Source organism: Rhinolophus sinicus, linkage group LG04 (assembly GCF_036562045.2).
Source record: "Rhinolophus sinicus isolate RSC01 linkage group LG04, ASM3656204v1, whole genome shotgun sequence".
Lineage (NCBI taxonomy): Eukaryota > Metazoa > Chordata > Mammalia > Chiroptera > Rhinolophidae > Rhinolophus > Rhinolophus sinicus.
In genome coordinates, this window is record NC_133754.1 from 108,884,732 (window position 1) to 108,909,526 (window position 24,795).

The 24,795-nt window shown below is 38.2% G+C and overlaps 1 protein-coding gene across 6 annotated transcripts in view; it reads left to right on the plus strand.

Moving 5' to 3' along the window:
• Positions 1 to 24,795, plus strand: part of AUH (AU RNA binding methylglutaconyl-CoA hydratase) — a 165,452-nt gene that overhangs the window by 16,306 nt on the left and 124,351 nt on the right. For 5 of the 6 annotated variants that reach the window (XM_074330193.1, XM_074330195.1, XM_074330196.1 and 2 more), the window contains exons 2-3: positions 5,037 to 5,104; positions 5,210 to 5,297. The exons of the other annotated variant lie outside the window; for it this stretch is intronic. In XM_074330193.1, the coding sequence (XP_074186294.1) occupies positions 5,037 to 5,104; positions 5,210 to 5,297 (156 nt within the window). The remainder of the gene's footprint in view (positions 1 to 5,036; positions 5,105 to 5,209; positions 5,298 to 24,795) is intronic. 6 annotated transcript variants of the gene reach the window in all.

The window sequence follows — 24,795 nt, forward strand, 5'->3', positions numbered from 1 at the left end:
TGTTTTCAAGGTTCATCCATGTTGTACATGTATCAGTAGTTTATTTCTTTTTATTACCAAATACTGCATTGCATGGATATGCAGTTCATCAGCTGGTGGACATTTGGGTTGTTTCCATCTTTTAAATATTTTGAATAATGCTTCTTTGATCATTCTGGTACAAGATTTTGTATGGACATATGTTTTCATTTGAAATCCTTTTTAAGGAAGACACTAAGCCTAACAGTTACAAAGGCAAAAGATGTACTATACAAAAAGAAAAAAGCATTGGTGCAACAAAATATCACAAGTTGAATTTAAAAAGTGAGTGACAGGAGAAAGACGTGTAATATAAATCATGAATTAATATCTGTATTTAAATAATTATTAATCAAAATGTAAAAGACAACTCAGTGAAAAGATAGGCAAACAATAATAGTTAATTTACAAAAGAAATGACAAATGGTCATTAAGCTTATCAGTTAACTCAGCTTTAGTTCAGAAAATTGGGTGAAACCTGATAGAAAGTAACATTTCCCCATGTATTATCAGAGATTTATAATATTTAATGTTGAATGGTAGACCAGTGATTTTTAACATATTTTATGAGGCCCCCTCTACTGACCTGGAATGAAGTGTCCAGATAATGTAAGTTGCTCATGTACATAATTAAAATAAAATCCCTAAATATAATATTGAGAACAAAGGAAGCTAATTTATGGTAAAATACTCTATTTCAATATGTATGTTTTCTGCTGTGATTATTAAAATATAAATAAGTTAGGATTTAAGAGAAGTTAGAAGAACAGAAGCTATTCTACACAGGAAGTAGAGGAAAATAAAAACCAGATGGGATAAACAGTTAATAGAATAAAAACTAATATTGGCTTTTAAACTACCAAGGACTTTTTTCACAGAAATAGAACATATAGTCCTAAAATTCATGTGGAACCATAAAAGACCATGGATAGCCTCGCCAATCTTGAGAAATAAGAACAAAATGGCAGGTATAACGATACTTGACATCAAATTATACGACAAGGCTACAGTAATAAAAACAACATGGTACTGGCATAAAAACAGACATAGATAAATGGAACAGGATAGAGAGCCCAGAAATAAATCCAGGCCTGTATGGTCATTTAATCTATGACAATGGAAGCAAGAATTTACGGTGGGGTAAAGACAGTCTATTCAATAAATGGTGTTGCCCTCCACAACTAAGATTGAAAGGACAACACCTTGACTTGGAAAAAAGTCCTGGAAGTACACACTGTTCCCCAATGAAGTCCTGTTTCCCTTCCCCAATAAAATCTTAAAAAATAAAATAAAACTATAAAAAAATAAAAATAAAAAAATAAATGGTGCTGGGAAACCTGGACAGACATATGCAAAAAAATGAAGCTGGACCACCTCCTTATACCATACACAAGAATAAATTCAAAATGGATTAAAGACTTACATGTAGGATCTGAAACCATAAAATTCCTAGAAGAAAATACAGGAAGAAACTTTACAGACATTACCCGGAATAAGATTTTTACTGATATATCCCCTCAGGCAAGAGAAGTAGGAGAAAAAATAAGCATGTGGGATTACATCAAACTGAAAAGTTTTTTCACAGGAAAGGAAACCATCAATAAAACAAAAAGGGATCCTACTGAATAGGAGAAGATATTTGCCAATGACATATCTGATAAGGGGTTAATATCCCCAATTTATAAAAAACTCACTCAATTCAACTCCAAAAAAACAACAACAAACAACCCAATTAAAAAATGGACAGAGGATATGAAGAGACATGTTTCTAAAAGGACATACAGATGGCAAACAGACATGAAAAATGTTCAACCTCACTAATCATTAGAGAAATGCCAATAAAAACCACAACGAGATACCACCTCACCCCAGTCAAAATGGCTATCATCAATAAATCAACAAACAAGTGCTGGTGAGGATGTGGAGAAAAGGGAACCCTTGTGCACTGTTGGTGGGATTGCAGATTGGTGCAGCCACTATGGAAAACAGTATGGCGGTATCTCAAAAATCTGAAAATGGAACTACCTTATGATCCAGCAATTCCACTGCTAGGTATCTATCCTGAGAAATCCAAACTCTAACTCAAAAAAATTTATGCACTCCTATGTTTATTGCAGCACTATACACAACAGCCATGACATGGAAACAACGGAAATACCCATCGGTAGACGACTGGATTAAGAAACTATGGTACATTTATACAATGGAGTATTACGCAGCCATAAAGAAGAAAGAAATCTTACCATTTGCAACAACATGGATGGACCTAGAGAACATTATGTTAAGTGAAATAAGTCAGACAGAGAAAGACAAATGCCATATGATCTCATTTATATGTGGAATCTAAAGAAAAGAATAAATGGATGAACTAATCAGAATCAGTCTCAGAGACATAGAGGAAAAACTGAGGGTTGCTAGATGGGGTGGGTATGGGTCGGGGAAGGTGAGGGGATTAGAAAGCACAGACGGTAACCACAAGATTGCTATGAGGATTCGAAAGTCAATTTGGGGAATTTAATCAATAATGTGAAGATTTTGTAGGGTATCGGATGGACCCTTGTCTCATTAGGGAGACCACCTCAGGGATGATGTAGATGCCTGATCACTGCACTGTACACCTGAAGCTGAAGCTGAACAATAGTGAATGTCAACTACAATTATATACATATATCTATATATCTATATCTATATCTATATCTATATCTATATCTATATCTATATCTATATCTATATATATTTACAAGAAACGGAGTATAGCATTAGGAATAGACAGTAGAAATGTAATAGCTGTGTGCGATGTCAGAGGGGTAGCAGATGGGGGAGGGCGGTTGTCACTGTGTGAGGGATATAAATGATAAATGTCTAACTATTACATTGTTTTGTACACCTGAAACTAATTTTAAAAAGTTATAAAAAAAATGGCTTTCCAATAAGTAAAAAATAAAAATAAAAAGATAAAAACTTTTTCAAAAAACAAACAAAAAACTCATATTGGGTTAGTAATAACAGATCAAACTTATTTGTATGTAAGAGACCGAGACAGTAGTCTGAATTGAAGAAGGGATAACATACCAAGATAAATGTTAGATTGTCAGTGAGCAAAAGTTGATATTCTTACAAATGAGCTGTTCCTTACTAACTTTGAGTCAAGATAATTCTCTGTTGGGATATGGGAAAGGGTGGTGACATAGTGACTATTGAAAGATTCAGTTATCATTGATGCCAAGTCCAGCGGAAGTTCTCTCTTCTCAGTAATATATTTGAAAATTCAGTGAATGTAGCTAGTTACCCTTCCTTTTTGTTTTTGTTTTTGATGGGTAGTGTGTGAAACAGAGTTTATCAGAATTCCTCTGATCTTAGGACAACAAGTTTGTACTTGAAGGAGCACATGTGTCTGTCTGGGGAGTTCTGCGTTTCATGCCTCCCAGTGCTAATGTACCTCATGGGTCTTGTCTAACACAGGCTGGTGGTTCCATACAAAGTGGCACACAGAATTGCCACAGGTACATCTAAATGGCCTGAAGAAGCTGAGTTCTAGGGACCCAACTCCTGTACATCTTTGTAAATAAGTTAATGTATGGAATGTAAGAATAATTTGTTGTCTTGAATACATTGTAGAGGAAGTTTAAAAATATATTTGAATTGATCTTAATATCAGGTTTATTTTGTATATTTTTTCAGAATTATTGATAATATAAAAATTAAAGTATATGGGGAAGGAATGTCCTTGTGCAGGTTAAACACATAATTGGAGGGAAAATGTATTTCTTAAGTTTTTAAAATTCTGAAGGTTTTAATATTCACATTTCTCCCTAATTCTGTCTGTGTAATTTTGTATTCTTTTCTGTACAAAGGCTCTCTAAATTTTATAAGCTTTAGGCCCTGCAAAGCCTGGATCCAACCATGGCGACAGTCCAACATGTTCCTTTACTTTTTCCAAATGTGTCCTAAGAGCTGGTTCATTCCACTGAGGTCTGCTACTGTGAACAAATAGATATTGGTGTTTGGCTGGGCAGTAAATAGGGGCATTATTTTGGGGGATTATCTGTTAAAATTAAGAATGTCCAGATCTCGAAATTCCACTTCCTGTATGTGTCAGAAATACTTATGCATGTGCTTATTCAGGGGACCAGGAGGCTGAATACAGGTTGTATGGGTACAGGGCTTTGAACTCAGATAGTTTAGAAACAAAGGATTGTAAGCAAAGGGTGAATTCTATGCATAGAATTGTTTTTGGAAAATTGAATGCAGCAATTGGAGTGAGTGGGACGCTGGATTTAAATGATAGTCTGATAAAATTAGGGAAGTTAGGAGGGAGAGCTAGCCTTTGTGGGAGATAGAATGAACTTTGTTTCTGTAGATTGAGGTTGAATTGCTTGTTGGACTTGTAAACGGAAGTGTCTTCAGGTTAAGTATGTGCAACAGAGTCAGGAGAGAAACTTGGGATGGAAATATTGAAAACTATTTACTATGACAAAAAGAGTAACAGATACTATCTCAGATATTATCTCCTGGTATAGTAGCAAAAAAACCTGATCCTGCAATACTTGCCTGTTACAAGGATTTATTAGCTATTCTGCCTGTGCTTGAAGGTGATGAAACCATTGTAAATAGTGTGTTATAATTGAGAATTTTCACTGATAATTGTGGCCTTCCTTCTAATTAGTCTAACTTAGTGAGTGATGTAAAATTTAAATATGCCAGATTACTTTGGTGATGCTTAAGAAGAGATAAATTGAAGGGGACATAATGTTATAAAGTTCTCTAACAGTCTGAAAAAAAGTGGTGAATATTAAGCAGAAGATTGATTTTATAAACATGCTACATGTACTACATTCTTTAAAACATGGTTATTTTGAAAAGAAAGGTAAAAACGAAAATAAGGATAAAGCTGTTGGAGTGAATCTCAAGGAGATGGTAGATTTCCTAAATTCCGAGTTAACTAGCTGTATCTGGGGGAGTCTGTATCCTGAAAACTCACTAACTCAAGTGCTTATACTTTTTTTTTTCTTAACTAGGAATTGTGGTGCTTGGAATAAACAGAGCTTATGCCAAAAATTCATTCAGTAAAAATCTTGTAAAAATGGTGAGTGTAAAGATTAAACTGTTTGCTTCTAATATTAAGCCATAGTGTTGACATCAATCTGAAAAAAATTCCCTTTTTCTTCTTACCCTCCCTGTTTCTTTTTAGTTCTCAAAAGCTGTGGATGCTTTAAAATCTGATAAGAAAGTGCGGACTGTAATAGTCAGGAGTGAAGTCCCAGGGATATTCTGTGCTGGTATGTAAATCAATTTTTTTATGGAATTAAATTGTAGTCTAATTTTTCCTCAGTAATAGCTTATTTTCCATCATAAAGTGTTCTGTGGTTTGAATTCCATTACCAACAATTCCTCTTTGTTTTTTTTTTTTTAACTGGTTCACAAGAAAAAAGATGCTTTGTCACTATTAGAAACTTTTGCAACGAGTAGATTGTTTTGGAAGTTGAAAAAACATTTTGAGCCATTAAAATATTTGTAGTACATGAATGATATTAATGAAAGATCAGCTGAGAAGGAAAATTGGGTTTTCTACCTACAATAGTGTGCCTTGTATTTATTAGTGGCTCGAAAAATACTTTAATTGACTAGCAGAAGCTGCCCCAGTACAAAGTGTTAAGTATAGACATTGGCTTTGAAGCTTGATGTTTGTAGTAGTGTCCACTTAAGTACGTGTCCATGGAATGTATTTTAAAATTGGTATTTGCATCAGTTGAAGATAAATGTTTTAGTTTTTTGTTTTCCATTTGTACTGAATTACCAAAAGGTAAAGATTAGGTTGTCTTGCATTTTCCATATTTGTAAATATTTCTAAGCCATGAGATGGAATGATCTGTTTCAGCTAGTAAAAATGTGGATGATTAAGATAAAAAAATACTAATAACATGCAGTATCATTGTAATTTACTAATAAGCAAATGAAGGTGGAACTTGATTAAAGCATAAAATTTTTTATTCAGTAAAAATGTAAATGGGATAATCCTCTTGAGGTAATCAGTGTTTGAGGGAACGACATACAGTATTTAATTCACTAACCAGGTATTGAGCATTTACAGTATACCTAGAACGATGCTGAGAACATGGGGAAATATTTCTAGACAGAACGTTTTTTGAGGTGTCCTAGTTGTGAAACTGGTTTTCTTCAATTTCATTCTTATGCTTCAGTTTTTCAAGCTTCATATTCTATGTCTTCCACCTTAAAATACTGCAGAATTTTATGGTATGTAGGAACATTCAGTGTAAATGAATTAATTTTGGCTTTTGTTGTAATGTAGCATACCTACAGCGGTTAGTTTTAACCCAGTGTGGTAACCAAAGACAGTAAGATTATACTCCTCAGCGGCTGGGTGCTCATGTGTTTAGTGTCTGCCTTTACATCTGTCAAATGCGAGTGACACCGTCCGCCTGTCCAGTGCGACCTCCAGTCTGTTGGATTCAGTGTATGTAAAGCATGGTCAATAGTAAGTGATGGCTGTTCATAGTCTTTATTAGGGCTTCCCACATATTTCCATTTTATTCCTTAAACAATGTGAACAACTTACACTGAGATGGTAGAATTCTTGTATCTGTGACTTTAGGACAGGTGAATGACTATGTCTCCAGGGGACTGAGCCTAACTGTTATGATGGCATCAGGTCCTTTGAAGGTCTTGGAGGGGCTTAGTGGGAGGCCCTGGAGCAGTTGGGGGCCTTTAGAGAAGGCCAGTGATGTGAATCTTTGAGGAGTGACGCAGTCAGGGCAGGGGCAGGACTGTGCTTCAGAACTAGACCTTGGGGATCATGCTAGCATTACCTTCTTTCTGTTGGTCATAGGTTTCGAAGTTACTATGCTGTAGCTGCTGGGCAGATTCTTTTTATTTTACCTGTTCCTTTGCTGCGCACATGGTTTGCATTTTTTATATTCTTTGAAAAAGGCTTTAATACTTGAGTACAGTTCATGGATGTCTTTTATAGGTTGCCTTTATGGGGACATACTAAATAATATACCAAATGCTTTTTATCAGATTATTAAATTAGCTTTGAATACTTTTTTCTAAGTGTTAATCAAATCTGATGTCTTTGCTGTGTGAGCTTTTAAATTTTACGGGTTAGGATAATCTATATTTTAACTCATAAGAACTGATGCTGTATTTTGTCAAAAATAATTAGTGTTTGAATTCTAGAAAAATTGAGACAAATCATTTATTTTAGTAACTCAGTATGTGTAATGGAACCATTCTTTCAAATTTCTCTGAAAGGTTTTCTTCCATTTATTTGAAACAGGCAGTTTAGTAGGTCTGTGTTTATTAATATGCACAGATTAACTATAAGTCCAGATAAACGTAAAATATTAGTATAAAATACTAATTTTAATCAGGCCTCATTTATTAGTTATTGTTGAAGAGTACAGTCTTTCACATAATTAGAGTTTTAATTTTTATTCTGAAGTAGTAATATTCAAAAGAAAAATCCCCCCAAACAACATACTCTCTTAGCCCTAGCAGCCCCCTAAAGTTACTCATTTTCCCTCTTTCCTTTCTGCCGCCGCACCAGTTTCTCTTTGTACATCCATATTCCTGTGGCATCTTGTTCATTTCCAAAAACTTAAAGCTTACGAAGTATTCTTGCCTCAGATTTCTTGAGGAAGGGAATTTCTCTTTTTCTTATTTGAAAATCATCTTTTGCGTTCTCTGAACACAGTACGTAATAGGACCGAGCATGTGTTTACTGCAATTAACCAGTCTTTAAACTGCTGTGATTTGCTGATGTTCTTTTCAGGGACTGTTGGGATGTGTTTAGCAGTTTCTCTGGATTGTCTCAGACCACCCTCCTATTCACTGAGGGTGTTTCTGGCTCCGGACTGGTTCATCTTTTTTCTGCTTCATTTTTCTAATATTCTAGAAAACAGATAATTAAGCGATCCCTGTATGCATTGGAGGTTGGACTGAGTGATTACTGACTTCCCATTTAAATTTATTTAGAATCGATAACCATATTTCACTTAGATTTTTAAAATCAAATTTTAGTTTTTTAAAAAATAGGTAGTAGGTTAAAATACATGAAATGTGTACAAAATGTATGAAAAAGAACACAAAGAGAAAAGTTCTGCTCTCACCGTACTCCCTCCACTCCATTCTTCCCCTAATAAAAATAGCAATTTTTATTATCCTTCAAGTATTTCATTATACAAGTGCATACAAATATACGTAAATATACAAATGCACTCAGTAGAATGTTGAAATATTTAACGTGATAATGTGAAGACTATACTGTGGAAAACACTCGTTGTAAGAGAGAGCTGTATATGAAATGTTATGCCCATTATGACTGCAGCTGTGTAAACTTTGTCTACAAATCAGGTCATGGATTAGGAGTGATATTTTCTTTTCTCCAACTTTCTGTAATAATTGTCATAGTAATTATATTGAGTCTATACAAAGTAAGTAATTTTGGAAAAATTACCAGGTGTGTTAGTGTATTTTTTGGTTATGATAAGTAAAATTGTGACATTAACTGAGTTTTTGAATTATTTGTTACAACATTTGAGAGGAAGAATTTTTAGAATAAAAATACCTTACAGAACAATTCACATGCTTTTATTTTATAGAATGCCTGTAAGGGTAGGGACTTGATTAAAGGCGTGACTTAGCTGGACCTACTTCTGACTCCTAAGTCAGAGTTTTCTTTATTATACCATTGATTCTGGTCTTCCGGGATATGAGGTCTCCGTTCTAAGTTCTTGAAATTTCATGTACTTACATATCATAGTGGTCCTCCGTTGACTGAGTAGGTGCGTAATGTCAAAATGCCACTCTAGTTATAGTAATTATTTAAATAGATTTTCTGTTTTAACCACAACAATATCTAAGCACAGAAAAAGTATATATCATAGCTCTCATGGCTGTAGACAAGTTTCCTATAAGTGCATGTCTGCAGATACCATGCCATACCCTCGGCATGACTCCAGGTTGGGAATCACTGTGGTGGTCTCGTTTTTGTAGGTTAGAACACCACTTTGGGGTCATGGCTTGCTTGTACTTTTCGTACAATACGGAGACATGTCATTTTGATAGTCAAAGCTCATTGTGAAGCACTGGCTACATAATTTGTGTAAGAGATTGGCTTGAATGTGTGCTTTCCTGAATGTTTTAGGAATTGTTTATCCATCTAAAAATTTTATCTTACACACACACACACACACACACTCACACACACACGAAAGCTGAAATAATGCTATTTCAAAATGTATAGGTAGTCAAAATTTTAATATATTTGCCTATAATAAAATCAAGAAAAAGTCCATTTGGCTATGCTACTGCATTGGTTGTAAATGTGTAATCCTCGTCATCTGTTTATTTTTGTTCTTCTAGTGTTCTAAAACTAAGTAGCAAAGTACTTAGTTTGGATTGTTTTTACCGTAAAATTTTTAAAGTGAAATTTTATGAGAAATTACTGAGACTGAGGAGTTTTTTCCTTTGAAATTCCTAAAATAGATTATAAACAATTCTTGGTAATTGATTTCTGTATATAGCAGTCTAAATTGAGTGTTTCATTGAGTTATACCAGCGTGGGATTTTTTATTTTATTTTAAAGAAAGGTAGTTTTGCTTCTGCTTTTGAATTCTAGTACATTGTGTTCTGACTAAAAACTTCTCACTAAATTTGTCAACATGCTTTATTGAATGTTGTGTGTATTGTTCAAATGGATACAGATGTCATAATGGGGTTAGATATATGGGAGCCTCTGATTAATGAACTTATTTATTCAATATTGTCTCAGAACCTCAGTTATATTTATGTATTTGAATGTTATATGTAAGTTACATATATGTATTTGAATGTTAATCCCTTAGAGGGTTTGCTAAGTAAAGTGAAAGGATAGATACCTGCAATTCATTCATATTAGTTTAGCATAGGGTTCTTTTGTTGTATTTAATTTTTTTGAATTAAAAAATCTTGTATCGAGGTATGAATTACTTGCAATACTATGTACCAGTTTTAAGTATATAATTGATGAGTTTTGACAGACATTTAAACCATGATCACAGTTGTGATATAGAATACGTCATCACTTAAAATGCTCTCTTGTGCCCACTTATAGTTAATCATTTCCCCCACTCTGACGCCTTAAACCCTCAGTTCCTTATTCTTACCATAGTTTGCCTTTTCCAGAATGTTTTTTAAATGGAATCAAATCCTAGTGTAAGTGGTCTTTTGTATCTGGCTTTCTTCATTTAGCATAATGCTTTCAGGTTCACCCATGTTACGTGTTTCAACAGTTTTGTTTTATTGCCAAGTATGATTTTTATTTTATTGCTGAGCATTCATTTTCTATGTTGAGTAGTCCACTGTATGGATGTATCACAAATGTGTTTATCTGTCTAGAAGTTGATGGTCATTGTGTTTTTCTAATATTTGGCTTTTATAAATACTGCTTCTATGAACATTCACATGTAAGACTTTTTGTATACATGTTTTTGTTTCTTTTGGGTAAATACTTACGAGTGAAATTATTGGGTTTTATCCTAACTGTATGTTTTGTTTTATAAGAAACTGCCAACTGTGTTCTAGAGTGGCTGCACCATTTTGCATTCCTTCCATCAGTGCGTGAGAGTTCTAGGTGCTCCACATTCTCTCCTGCACTGGGTATTGTTAGTCTTTTTAGTTTTAGGCATCCTAATGGTATGTAGTTATATGTCCTTGTGGTTTTAGTTTGCATTTCTCCAATGATTAGTGATTTTGAGCATTTTTTCTGGTACTGTTTTTTTGGTGAGATCTTTTCCCCATGTTTTTTATTAGGATGTCTGTAGAGTTGTACAGTTCTTTATAAATTGATACGAGGCCTTTATCTGATAGATGTTTGGCAGGTATTTTCTCCCACTCTATTTGTAGCTTACCTTTTTCTTAAGTTTGTTTTGAAGAGCAAAAGTTTTTCATTTGAAGTTTGATTTATCAATTTGGTTTTTTAAGTTTTGTTACGTATTTTGTGAACTAAGAAATATTCTACCCCAAAGTCGCAAAGACTTTCTCAAACTATGTTTTCATCCAGAAGTTTTTAGTTTTTATGTTTTACATTTAGATCTATGATGCATTGTTGATTTTTGCATATGTTGCAAAATGTGAATTTAGGTATTGTGATATAATAAAATAAGTATTTGGTCTTTACCCTGGATTCCTAGCGCAGAGCTCCTAAAACCCTGGGAATTTCCTGAGTGATAATAGTGCCATTTGTATGCTGATGAGGTGACTCAAGGCAGAGGCCCCTAGACAGCTTTAGGATGGGGGACAGATAGCCAGAAAAATCACCCATTGGATTAGAGGGTTAGAATTTTCAGCCCCACTCCCCCAACCTCTTCATTTGAACATGCCAGAGATGCCATTAAAATAACTCAGCGTATTCATGGCCTTTCTGAGGAAGTCATAATTATTGGCTGTTGCTAATTCATTTCTGACCCTATTTCCATTTTAAAACTACTTAAATAATATTTTATGCTCTGTAGATATTATTTTCTTTTTAAGAAATAGGAAGTATATGTATGCTGACTCATCCCTCTGCTTCCACTCTGGTCCCACTATAGCACATTCCCCAAAAAGCATCCCAAGCGATTTAAAAAAAAAGATAAAAGATCATCTCACTCCCCTGCTTCAAATAATCCTCAGAAACAAAGTGTGTTGTGGGCTGAATAATGGCCCCTAAAGATGTCCACGTCATAATCCCTGGGACCTTTGAATATATGACCTATGCTGCTTACCGTTTGTCAGGTCGAAGAAAAAGCATCCAGCCTAAGAGAAAGCTTATATTGTGTTTCCCCGAAAATAAGACCTAGCCGGACAATCAGCTCTAATGTGTCTTTTGGAGCAAGTGACATTAGAAGTGAAATAAGACCGGCTCTTATGTTATATACAATATAATATAATATAATATAATATAATATAATATAATATAATATAATACCAGGTCTTACATGATAGAAGACCGGGTATAATATAATATATAATATAATTAATGTAGTATAATATAATGTAATATGATACTGGGTCTTATATCAATTTTTGTTCCAAAAGATGCATTAGAGCTGATTGTCCGGCTAGGTATTATTTTTGGGGAAACATAGTGAGAATTTATTTGAGCCAACTTGAAGATAATTGCCAGGAAGCAAAATCTCAACGGACTGAGAAAATGCTCCGGAAAATGGTGGTTTTGCAACTTATTTTATATATTACAATCAAAGGGAAAGGGTTACATGAAATCCATTGGTGGTAGATTAAGGGGGTAGGAGAAAGCAAAGTATGGGAAATCTGTGCGATTGGATAAAAATAAATAGGAGAGACAGGTACTTCTTTTACATAAGTGAGTACAGGATAGTTAATAGTTCCCTTTTTACAGCACATAGAGATGGTAATCAGGGGACAAGAATAATAATAAGGGGTTCTGCAGTTTCCTGTTCTGGTCCGGAGAAAGGGATCACTGATATTCCAAGGATGTCCTCTTAGACGCAAAAAGACAACAGACAGGCCCACTGAAGGTAAAGATTGACGTTTGTCAAGGAACCTGCAGGCTAACAGCGTCACTTCCCACCGTGGCCCACCTTAGTTAGGAATGTTTATGTTCATGCCATCTTATGTGGTTCTTTTCAGTCTGCTGAGCTTGTCAGGTTTCACTGGTGGCCCTTTTTCCATCCACAGTCATATACTTTTTTTATTTAAAAAATTTTACAATGCTTTAGAAAAAAATAAAGACCAAGCTTGAGGGCTTTAACAGAAACGGTGACGAATGGGGCTGCAGTATGCCTATGCCTGGTTTGTTACCGGTCCTAAATCCGCGTACCCCATGCTTCGAAGGCCAAAACTCAAAGCGTCAGAGTTTGGAGTAAGGATAACGGCTTATTGATCGAGAAGATGCCAGCAGAGAAGATGGGAGACCTAGTGGTACCTCAAATCCATCTTTAAAAAATAGAGTTTAGGCTTCTTTTATATCAAGGGAAGGGGAAATGGGAGGGGCTGTTTTTGTAAAAACTGAAGTCCCAAGCAGAATCACTCTATTGACTAGCAAGTTTAAAGCAGGAGCTGTTTGAAGGCCGTGGGGTCGACAGAATTGAAGGAGATGGAGTCAGAGAGACCAAGACCCAGCCTTTCACTCTGTTACAGGTTGCTGCCATTCCTTTCTCTCCAGGCTGTCCCAGTCTCTGGACCTGACCCTTTATCCACAGCCAGAGAAGCCATGCTGAGTTCCATTGAGCTCTGCAGGAAGGCACTGTGACAGCTGTGTCTCTAAACACACAGAAAGCACCCCTTTTCCCTCTTGACTGAAGAATGATCCTGCAGACAGCCCTGCAAATCACAGCTGTAGAAGTGTTTTATTCAGTGGTAGCATCATTTGGGTGAATGCTAGGTTTGCAGGCTACTACCAATTCAGATAACCTTGAGGTTTAGACTTCCTGAACCTCCCCTCCCCCCCTCCCAATTAGAATTGCCAGTTGAATAATTTAGGACTTTTTGGCGCAAACTAGGGTTTAAGAGATGGGGTTAGTATTTTCAAATTCTCTAAAAGTAAAGGCAACATGATTAGTACATTGAATATCAATATAATTTACTCATTTAAAACATTTGTAATGTTACATGCTTTCACTTGTCATCTCTTCTTAACTACAAACTTTTGGTGATTTTCTTCTCTTGAGTTACATACATGAATTATCTATGTATTTGGGCCGTTTTGTGACAGATAGAACAGCCCCTACTGGGTGGTTCCTGCAGGTGGTTCCTCTCCTGGAGGATCTGCCTGACCCTTTTGAGGCTTGTTATTAGTTTCTGGTATTTGTACTGAATGCCCTGGGTGTTCTCTCCATTATCTTGATTCCTGCTGGTCATAACAAGAACACCAGGAGTTGTTCAGACCATAGTTCCCTGTGACGTTCTTTCTCTGATAATTGCCTGTGAATCGGCAGTTTTAGCTTAAAGCTTAAGGGAACCCCATGTAGATTATTGGAGCTCTTTCTCTGAAAAGCTTTCTCCTCTCCAGTTATCTGTCCTGCAAATTCCAGCCACCCAGACTCTCATCTCTCTATATCATCCAGACTATGGGTCTTGCTCTGCATACATTCCCCTGCCTTGCACCCCAACCTGTAAACTGCTTTCAGAAAGAAAGCTGTAAGTAAGTAGACTCCCATATAAATCTCTTAACTACCATCTGAAAGACATTTTATATATTTTGAGGGAAGAAGGGCTCGTCCAGTACCACTTAGTCCATCATAGTCAGAGGTGGAAGTCTCCAGTTCCCTTCTGTGGGGAATGTTATTTAAGAACCAAGATCTGGGTGGTAACTCTCGTTCCTTGGGTGGTCTTTGCTTTGAGGCCTTTTTACTGCACAGAGATAAGAAATATGTAGATAAATACATAAATACAGAGGGTGCCTAAAAAATGTATACACATCAAGAAAGGAAAAAACTGTATTAAAATTGTAATACAATGAATCACGCAAGCATTCATTTGACTAACGCTATCTTTTGAGCTAACATCGTACTACATATTGCTGTGTAATTCAATTCAACTTCAAAAAGTAATGCATAGTAACATCTCTTAAAATGTGTACAGTTTTTTGGCACCCCCGGTACATTACATTACATATACATACACTCATATTTACGTCAATGTCTCTATATTTTGAAAACCACCCCATTCATATTGGTAACTCCATTTCCAGTTCATCAGCATAGGATTCATTCTCATCTTCTCCCATTCTGCATTTGTATTATCTGTTTATATATTTACTCATTTGCTCATTCCATATTTGTTCATAGAAATGTGCTAGCTGGAAGTGTATGAGGGCTTAGTGAAACTTTTTCAAAATGGAGATATTGCCATAGTTCGCATGCTGATGGAATGACCATGCTCCTGTGGGGCAGGGACCACAGACACAACGTGAGGAGAGAAGCCTTCACGTAGCCAGAGGGCCTGCGATGTGGGACAGGATGGAGGTTTTGGTTGGCGAAGGGACACTTCACTTTGAGGAAAAATGAAGTCTTGTTTATTAGAGCCCTGAATTCTGATAAAAATCCTATGGCTGAGCAGTCCTTTTCATTAAATGGGGAGTTACTATAAATAACTGAGGAAAATTTACTACATGATTTTTAAAACTTTAATTATTTTTTAGAGCACTTTTAGGTTCGTAGCAAATTTGAGAGGAAGGTACAGAGATTTCCCCTCTACTCCTGTCCCCACGCCTCCCCACTGTCACATCCCCACCAGGGCAGTGCATTTGTTACAGCTGATGACCCCACACTGACACGTCGTCACACGTGGTCATCACCCAAAGTCCATCGTTTACCTTAGGGTCACTCTTGTTGCTGTGCCTTCTGTGGGTTTGGACAGAGGACTAATGCCATGTATACACCATTATAGTGTCATACCGAGTATTTTCAGTGCCCTAAACATCCTCTGCGCTCTGCCTGCTCATCTCCCCGCCCTCACAACCACTGATCTTCTTACTGTCTTCATAGTTTTACCTTGTTTCAGAGTGTCACATAGTTGGTGGGATCATACAGTATGCAGCCTTTTTAAAAAAATTTTTTAAAGATTTTATTGGAGAAGGGGAGCAGGACTTTTATTGGGGAACAGTGTGTACTTCCAGGACTTTTTCCAAGTCAAGTTGTTGTCCTTTCAATCATAGTTATAGAGGGCGCAGCTCAGCTCCAGGTCCAGTTGCCGTTGCTAGTTGCTGGGGGCGCAGCCCACCATCCCTTGCGGGAGTTGAACTGGGAACCTTGTGGTAGAGAGGACGCGCTCCAACCAACTGAGCCATCCAGGAGCTCAGCGGCAGCTCAGCTCAAGGTGTCATGTTCAATCTTAGTTGCACGCAGCCCACCATCCCTTGCGGGAGTTGAACTGGGAACCTTGTGGTAGAGAGGACGCGCTCCAACCAACTGAGCCATCCAGGAGCTCAGCGGCAGCTCAGCTCAAGGTGTCATGTTCAATCTTAGTTGCAGGGGGCGGAGCCCACCATCCCTTGTGAGAGCCCAGGAGACGAACCGGCAACCTTGTGGTTGAGAGCCCACTGGCCCATGTGGGGATCGAACCGGCAGCCTTCGGAGTTAGGAGCATGGAGCTCTTTTGAGTATTGCAGCCTTTTGAGATTGGTTTCTTTCACTTAGTAATATGCATTTACGTTTCCTCTATGCCTTGCCCTGCTTTGATGGCTCATTTCTTTTTAGTTTTAAATTACGTTCCATTGTTTGGATCTACCAGAGTTTGTTCATTCACCTGCCAAAGGACATCTTGGTTGCTTCCAAGTGTTGGTCATTATGAATAAAGCCACTGTAAACATCTGTGTGAAGGTTTTTGTGTGGACATAACTTTTCAACTACTTTGGGTAATAGCAAGCAGCATAATTGCTGGATCATATGGTAAGAGTATGTTTAGTTTTACACGAATCCACCAAACTGTCTTCCAAAATGGCTGCACCATTTGCCTTCCCACCAGCAGTGAGTGAGGGCTGCTGCTGCCCTGAATCCTTGTCAGCATATGGGGTTGTCAGTGTTCCAGATATCGGCCATTCTAATACTAGGTGTGTAGTGGGGTCTCGTTGTTTTCATTTGCATTTCCTTGATGCCATATGGGGTGGACCATTTTTTCATATACTTATTTGCCATCTGTATATGTTCTTTGGTGAGGTCTCTGTTAAGGGCTTTGGCCAGTTGTTAACTGAGTTGCTTGTTTTCTTACTGAGTTGTAAGAGTTCTTTGTATATTTTAGATCATAGTCCTTTATCACATGTGTCTTTTGCAAATATTTTTTCCCAGGCTGTGGGTTGTCTTTTCATTTTCTTGACTATGTCTTTTGCAGAGCCAAAGTTGTTCATTTTAATAAAGTCCAGCATACCCATTATTTCTTTCATGGGTTATGCCTTTGATGTTGTGTCCATACATTGAATCTACAGATCAAATTGGGAAGAAACATCTTGACAATGTCGAGTCTTCTTATCTATGAACATGGACTATCCCTCCAGTTATTTAGTTGTTCTTTGATTTTGTTCATCATTTTTGTGGTTTTCCGCATATAAATCTTTTAAATCTTTTACATATTTTGTTAGATTTATGCCTAAGTATTTCATTTTTGGGGGGTGCTAATTTAAATGGTATTGTGTTTTCAATTTCAAATTCCACTTGTTTACTGTTGGTATATAGAAAAGAGATTGACTTTTATATATTAGCTCTGTATTCTGCAACTTTGGTATATAATTGCTTATTATTTCCAGGAATATTTTGGTCAGTTCTTTCGGATTTTCTACATAGTAGATAATCATGTCATCTGTGAACAATGACAGTTTTATATGGTGTCCTTCTCCAGTCTGTATTACCTTCTACTTCCTTCCTTTGCTTTACTGCATTAATACCGGCATAGCTAGTTTTACTGCACTTTGCTGAGGCGAGACCCTCCACCAGCAAGAAGATTGCGACTCACTGAAGGCCCAGATGTTGGTTAGCATTTTTTAACAATAAAGTATTTTGTAATTAAGGTGTGTACATTGTTTATTTAGACGTATGCTATTGTACACTTAATGGACTACAGTATAGTGTAGACAGAACTTACATTGTGGGGACAGAGCCCCAGAAAGTAGTTTACAGGCTCTCGGCCTCACGTGGAAGGGTGCTGGCTCGGGTGGTGAATGGCCGTCGGCTGTGGCTGATTGGCCGTCGGCTGTGGCTGGTTAGCCGATTGGCCGCTGGTATAACTGCTGCGGCTAGGAAGGATTGCCGAGGAGCCGAGCAGAGCCGAGCAGAGCCAAGCAGAGCCGAAGAGAGCGGAAGAGGAGGGCCGAGGAGAGCGGAAGAGGAGAGCTGAGAGAGAGGAACAGAGGAGAGAGTGGAGAAGAGTCGTGGGTCGGTCGGTTGGCGGAAAGGCGGACGGCAGGTCACGCGTCCAGTGGGCCCAGCCTCCAGTGAGACCATAGTGGTATGACTCCCCTACCTATGGCTCCGTGGGTGTTCCTTTTCGGCCTCACCATATCCTGCGTTCTTTGTGTGGGGAGCGGGAGCAGAGACCCCGCAGGCCGCCCCGCCTGAAAGATGGCGCGGCGAGAAGGCCTCTGCGCACGACATACATGTACACTGGAAAACCAAAAAATTGATGTGACTTCCTTTATGGTGATGTTTGCTTTATTGTGAGGTCTGAAACCGGACCTGCAGTATATCGGAGGTGTGCCCGTAAGGGCTTCCAGTACGACACTGAAAAGCAGTGGTGAGACGAGACATCCCTGCTTTTACCTGACATAGTGGGGAAACTTCGAGTATCTCACATTAAGTATGATGCTAGCTATAGGTGTTTTATAGATACCCTTTATCAAGTTGAGGAAGTTCTCCTCTTTCTAATTTATTGTAGTGTATATTATAAATCGGTATTGTCAAATGCTTTTATTGCATCTATTGAGATGGTCGTGATTTTTTTGTTTTTTAGCCTGCTGATGTGATGGATTAATTTAATTGTTTTCTGAATGCAGTACAGCCTTTCATACCTGCAATAAATCCCACCTAGTTGTGGTGTATAAATCTTTTTATACATTATGGATTTGATTTGCTAATATTTTGTCGAGAATCTGTATCTATGTTCATGAGAGAGATTGGCCTGGAGTTTTCTTGTGATGTCTTTGTCTGGTTTTGGTAGTAGGGTATAGCTGGCTTCATAGAATGGGAGTATTCTCTCTGCTTTTGTCCTTTGAAAGCAACTGTAGAGAATTGTAATAATTTTTTCCTAAAATGTTTGGTGGAATTTACCAGTGAACCCATCTGGGTCTGGTGCTTTGTTTTTGAAGGTTAATTATTGATTCAATTGCTTTAATAGACATAGGAATATTTAGATTGCCAGTTTCTTCTTGGCACTGGTGTTCTTAGTGTTTTCTGCTTGGAATTCTCTGAGCTTACTGGATCTGTGGTTTGGTGTCTGACATTAATTTGGGGATATTCTGTCATTGTTGTTTCAAATATTTCTTCTGTTCCTTTCTTCTTTTGGTATTCCCCTTAGGCATATACTACACCTTTTGTAGTTTTCCCTCAGTCATTAGATATTCTGTTTTTTACTTATTTATTTTTCCAGTCTTTGTTCCCTTTCCTTTTGGGAAGTTTTAAAAGTTTCTATTGTGATATCCTTAAGATTCTTTCTACAGTTCTGTCCTGTCTACTAAGAAGCCTGTCAAAGTCATTGATCATTTCTTTTGTAATGTTTTTGATCTCTAGCATTTCTGTTTATTTCTTTCTTAGGGTTTCTATCTCTCTGCTTGCATTGCCTGTCCTTGCATGCTGTTTACTTTATCCAGTAGAGCTGTTAGCATATTAATCATTTTGTTTCAAGTTTCTAGTCTGATAATTCCAACATCTCGGCCACATCTGGTTCTGATGCTTGGTCTATCTCCTTTATTTTTCTTTTTTAAAAGATTTTATTGGGGGAGGAGAACAGGACTTTATTGGGGAACAGTGTGTACTTCCAGGACTTTTCCAAGTCAAGTTGTTGTCCTTTCAATCTTAGTTGTGGAGGGTGCCATTCAGCTTCAAGTTATTGTCCTTTCAGTCTTAGTTGTGGAAGGCGCAGCTCAGCTCCAGGTCCAGTTGCCGTTGCTGTTGCTAGTTGCAGGGGACGCTGGCAGCCCACCATTCCTTGCGGAAGTAGAACCAGCAACCTTGTGGTTGAGAGGACGCGCTCCAACCAACTGAGCCATCTGGGAGCTCAGCGGCAGCTCAGCTCAAGGTGCCCTGTTCAATTTTAGTTGCAGGGGGCGCTGCCTACCATCCCTTGTGGGAGTCGAGGAGTTGAACTGGCAACCTTGTGGTTGAGAGCCTGCGCTCCAACCAACTGTGCCATCTGGGAGCTCAGCGGCAGCTCAGCTCAAGGTGCTGTGTTCAATCTTAGTTGCAGGGGGTGGAGCCCACCATCCCTTGCGGGAGTCGAGGAGTTGAACTGGCAACCTTGTGGTTGAGAGCCCACTGGCCCATGTGGGAATCGAACCGGCAGCCTTTGGAGTTAGGAGCATGGAGCTCTAACCACCTGAGCCACCGGGCTGGCCCCTGGTCTATCTCTTTACATTGTATTTCTGTGTTCTGGTATGCCTTACAATATTTTCTTGATTGTCAGATGTGACATACTAGGTAAAGGCCCTGCTATAAATAGGCCTTTAGTAATATGGTGGTAAGATGTAGTGAGAGGGGAAGTGTTCTATAGTCCTGTGATGAGATCTCAGGCTTTTAGCAGCCTCTGCCTCTGAACTGTGAACTTCACCAGTGCTTCTCAGTTTTTCCTTTCCCTGTAGGTGGGCTTGGATGCCGAGAGCTAGCTGGAGTTGGGTATTTCCCTGCCGCTAGGTCAGTCAGGCTCTGATAATACTCTGACCAGGTTAGGCTCTGGTTAATTGATTTCCTCTGACGACAGACCTTGTTAAGAACAGTGTGCTCTGGTATTTCAGAATGGTTTCCTTTCCCCTCCTCCTGCCAGAAGTAGGAGGGACTTTTCTTTGGTATTTACTTTGAAAAGCTGGATAGGCTCCTAGAAGTAAATATCATAAAATTGTTGGGTCGCCCTGGAGTTTTTAGCCCTCAGAATTGTTTCTACTAGGCCTCTAGCAAATCATTGATTACAGATGAAGTTTTCCTCCCCCATGGCCGGTTCCCCCCACTGTTCTGTGTCTGTGCTCTGGTATGTTGTGATTCTCGGAATCGGACTGTGATTCTTCAGTCATGGGGGCGGTGGTTTGCCCTGTGTCCTCACCTCTGTTTCAGATCCTAGAAGAGTTGTTGATTCAGTCTCTTTAGCTTTTTCTTGTTGTTAGGACAGAGTGACCACTTCCAAGCTTCTTACATGTGGAACCAAAAATTTTTAAGTGTCTGTAACTTTTTACAGATAGAAATTTTGTATTTAATTGGAGTAAAAGGTGGTTTTAGATCCTGAGTAAAGAAACAAATCTAAGGTAGAGTACTTAAGAATTAGTGTTGTTATTGGAGTTCTAGGAGCTGCGAGGGTAGTCATAAAGATTATGTTTCTGAACTTTTACTTGGTTATCTCCTACGCTAAACCTTGGCTAGAAATGTCCTATAATTGGGACAACCCTTATGCTCTCACCAATCAAGATCCCATCCCTTGAGAACAGATGTCGGCTGAAGCAGGATCAATTTGTTACCATTTGTAATATGTGATCCAGTGAATGATAAGCGTCACTGGGATGCTCGTAGCCTCATGGTACAGAAAAACTGATCACAAATTGACGTAAACGGTAAATGAGGCTCTTAGGATTGCTGTAAACCAGTGATTTTGGATTTTTCTGCAGTTCCTTTGGCTTCACTGTCTTCTGTATGCCAGCTTCATCCTCAGCTTGGTAGCCAGAAGCTTCAGTAGTCCTGGTGTCCCATGCACTTATGACCATGTTGAAAGGAAGAGAAAAGAATACCTGTGCCCAAATCCAAACTGGGACCTTCAGATGATCTTGATTTGACTGCTTAGGGCAAGTAACTGTGCTGATTAGCTCAAGCCAGCTAGGTGTCACCCCTCTGTGTGGGAGTGGATTAACTTCTTCCAAAGTACATGGAATGTGGGGAGTGGGGTAGAGGGCAGGTGCCAGGACAAAAATCAGATCACCATTAGGAAATGGGAAGAGGGCAGTAGGTGGTAAGTAGATGGCCAATAATCACGTATGCATTTCAAATCCCTGCTACTAACTATCTTCATTAGAGCTGAACCATAAAGACACATAGATCCCTCCTTCCCTCCTATCCATCCATTTTTTTTTTTTTTTGGAGGGGAGCCTGTCATGTGCCTGGTACTTGTTCTAGGATCTGGGAACACAGCAGTAAATAAGACAGAAATCACCTGCTCTGTGGAACCTCCATGAGCGTGGGTGGGGTGGGGGCCAGTGAGAAAGCAAATAATGTAAATGTGTATTGTGTCATATAAGTTCTCTGAATGCAGATAAAACGGGGCAAGAATAAGGAGTTCTCAGCTGACATGGAGGGTTACTGTTCTATGTATGGTGAAGAAGGAAGGCCTCTCTGAGAAAGAGATAAATGAGTAGAGTCCTGAAAGAAGTGAATGAGTGAGCCTTGTGGATATCTGGTGAAGAATATTGCAGGCAGAAGTAAGCAGTTGCAGAGCCTGGAGGCAACATTATACTTTGTAAGATAATGGAAGAGCAAGAAGGTTAGTGTCTGTGGAGCAGAGAGACAAGCAGAAGGGTGCTAGGAGGTGGTGTCACAGAAGGAGTAGGAGTCAAAGTCATACAGAATTTTGGCCTTTACTCTGAGTGAGATAAGAATTTGGGGTGTTTTGGGGTGGCCAGATGGCTCAGTTGGTTAGAGCGTGAGCTCTCAACAAGGTTGCCAGTTCAATTCCTGCATGGGATGGTGGGCTGCGCCCCCTGCAACTAAAGATTGAAAATGGCTACTGGACTTGGAGCTGAGCTGCGCCCTCCACAACTAGATTGAAGTACAACGACTTGGAGCTGATGGGTCCTGGAGAAACACACTGTTCCTCAATATTCGCCAATAAAAAAACCTTTAAGTTTAAAAAAAAAAAAGAATCGGGGGTGTTTTAAGCTAAGGAGTGACCTCATATGACTTAAGTTTTTTTTAAAGATTTTATTGGGGAAGGGGAACAGGACTTTATTGGGGAACAGTGTGTACTTCCGGGACTTTTCCAAGTCAAGCTGTTGTCCTTTCAATCTTAGTTGTGGAGGGCGCAGCTCAGCTCCAGGTCCAGTTGCCATTGTTAGTTGCAGGGGGCACAACCCACCATCCCTTGCAGGAGTAGCACCAGAAACCTTGTGGGTGAGAGCCCCCTCTCCAACCAGCTGAGCCATCTGGCCACCCTGTAGCTGAACGGCAACTCATTGACTTCATTCTAGTTGTGGAGGGTGCAGCTCGCTGGCCCATGTGGGAATTGAACCGGTAGCCCCGTTGCCCAGAGCTCGCGCTCTAACCGACTGAGCTACCGGTCCACCCTTTGACGACTTAAGTTTTAAAAGCCTTACTCTGGTTGTGTGTTGACAACAGACTGTTCTAGAAGGCCTGTTTTTGATCCCATACAATTAAGATCATACTGGGACCAGTGTAGCAATGGTGGAGGTGGTGAAAATTGTTGGAGTCTACCTGTACTGTATTTTGAAGGTGATGACAACAGGATTTATTGATGAGGAGGGTATGAGAAGAAGAGTCATGGTTGACTCCATTTTAATCTGAACATTGGAAGGAAGGAGTTACCATTAACTGAGGAGTGCAGTAATGCAATAGGAGCAGTTCTGGGGAAGGAAATTTCATAGTTGGGGGACCGATGGGTTTATTGAGTTTGAGGTGCGTATTAGATATGCAACCAGATATGTCTAGTGGGCAGCTGAATTTAGGAGTCTAGTTCAGGGTAGAGGTCTGGGCTTGAGGTAGAAATTTGGACCATCATTGCTATATAGGTAGTATGTGAACTTCTGAGTAAATAAAATAAGAAAAACAGTCAGTCCAGAAGATATTAATAGTTAAAAAACAGGGAAGATCAATGTAAGTATACTAAATTCTTTAATTAGAAGACAATTAATAGCTGGGTCAAAAAAAGTTGTTCCTTAGGAAAAAAACACCTAACACGTAAGGACGTAGGTTGAAAATTAAAGGGTAGAAAAGATATACCAATCTAATACTAACTGAAAACAAAGCTGATATAACTATGTTGATATCAACTAAAATAGACTTTTAAAGAAATTTTATTAGGGATAGTAATTACTAGAATAAAGAGTCACCAGAAAATGGTAAGAGGATCAATTCCCCAGGTAGGTATAATAATTCTAAACTTTTATGCTGTTAGAAACAGCCTCAAAAATATATAGTACAAAAATTGACAGCATTATAAGGAAAAATGGAGAAACCCACCATCATAATGGGAATTTTTACCGCCTTTCTCAGGAATTAATAAATTACACAGGAAAAAAGTAAGTCTATAGAAGATTTGAATAGGTCAGTTAACAAGCTTAACCTTTGTATTATCAGAGTCCCCTAGACCCAGGTTCAGTTTCTGAGTTTCTTTTTTGAACAGTTCTACTTGTATGAATTGATAATTTCATGACGTTCATTCTTTCTTAGAAGTCTCCTGAAGAACAGAAAATTTACTTTGAAAAAGAAGATTAAAACTCATTTTCTTTTGCAATTAATTACTTACTGTATGGGTCTGTTGAACCTTTTTATGAATCTAAGATGCAGTATGGGTTCTTATATCACTAATCTTAGACTGAATAATCAGATGATTATCCTAGATGAATTTTCTCAAATTCAAGAATTGATGAGTGAATAATATATTTCTGTGGTTTATGAAAAATAATGGGATTTGTTTCCAGTTAGTCATTTATTTATAGTAGGAAGGACTTCATCTTGCAATATTTTGTTCAAGAACTTGGGTTATCCTATTTTGCTAAAATGACGTGTGACAAGACTCTTGTATTTCATATAATGGCTGTGCATGAACATTTACTGGTACTTGATACAGTTTGTAAGTGAAAAGTGTTGAAGGCAGGTATATATATACAAAGGTGATAGGAAAGGAATAGGTAATGTAGAAATGAAAACAAATCTTTGGCTTGATCATTCTGATTGGTGTTTATAAACCTAAAAATGAAAATATTTTACAATCAGGGAACAAAGTACGGTTGTCCTCTTCTCAATGAAATTATGAGCCATCAGAATTTTCAAAAACACTGCATTTCTACAATGCAAGTACAAGAAGAACCAGAAGTAATGATCATCTATTAGAGATATATTT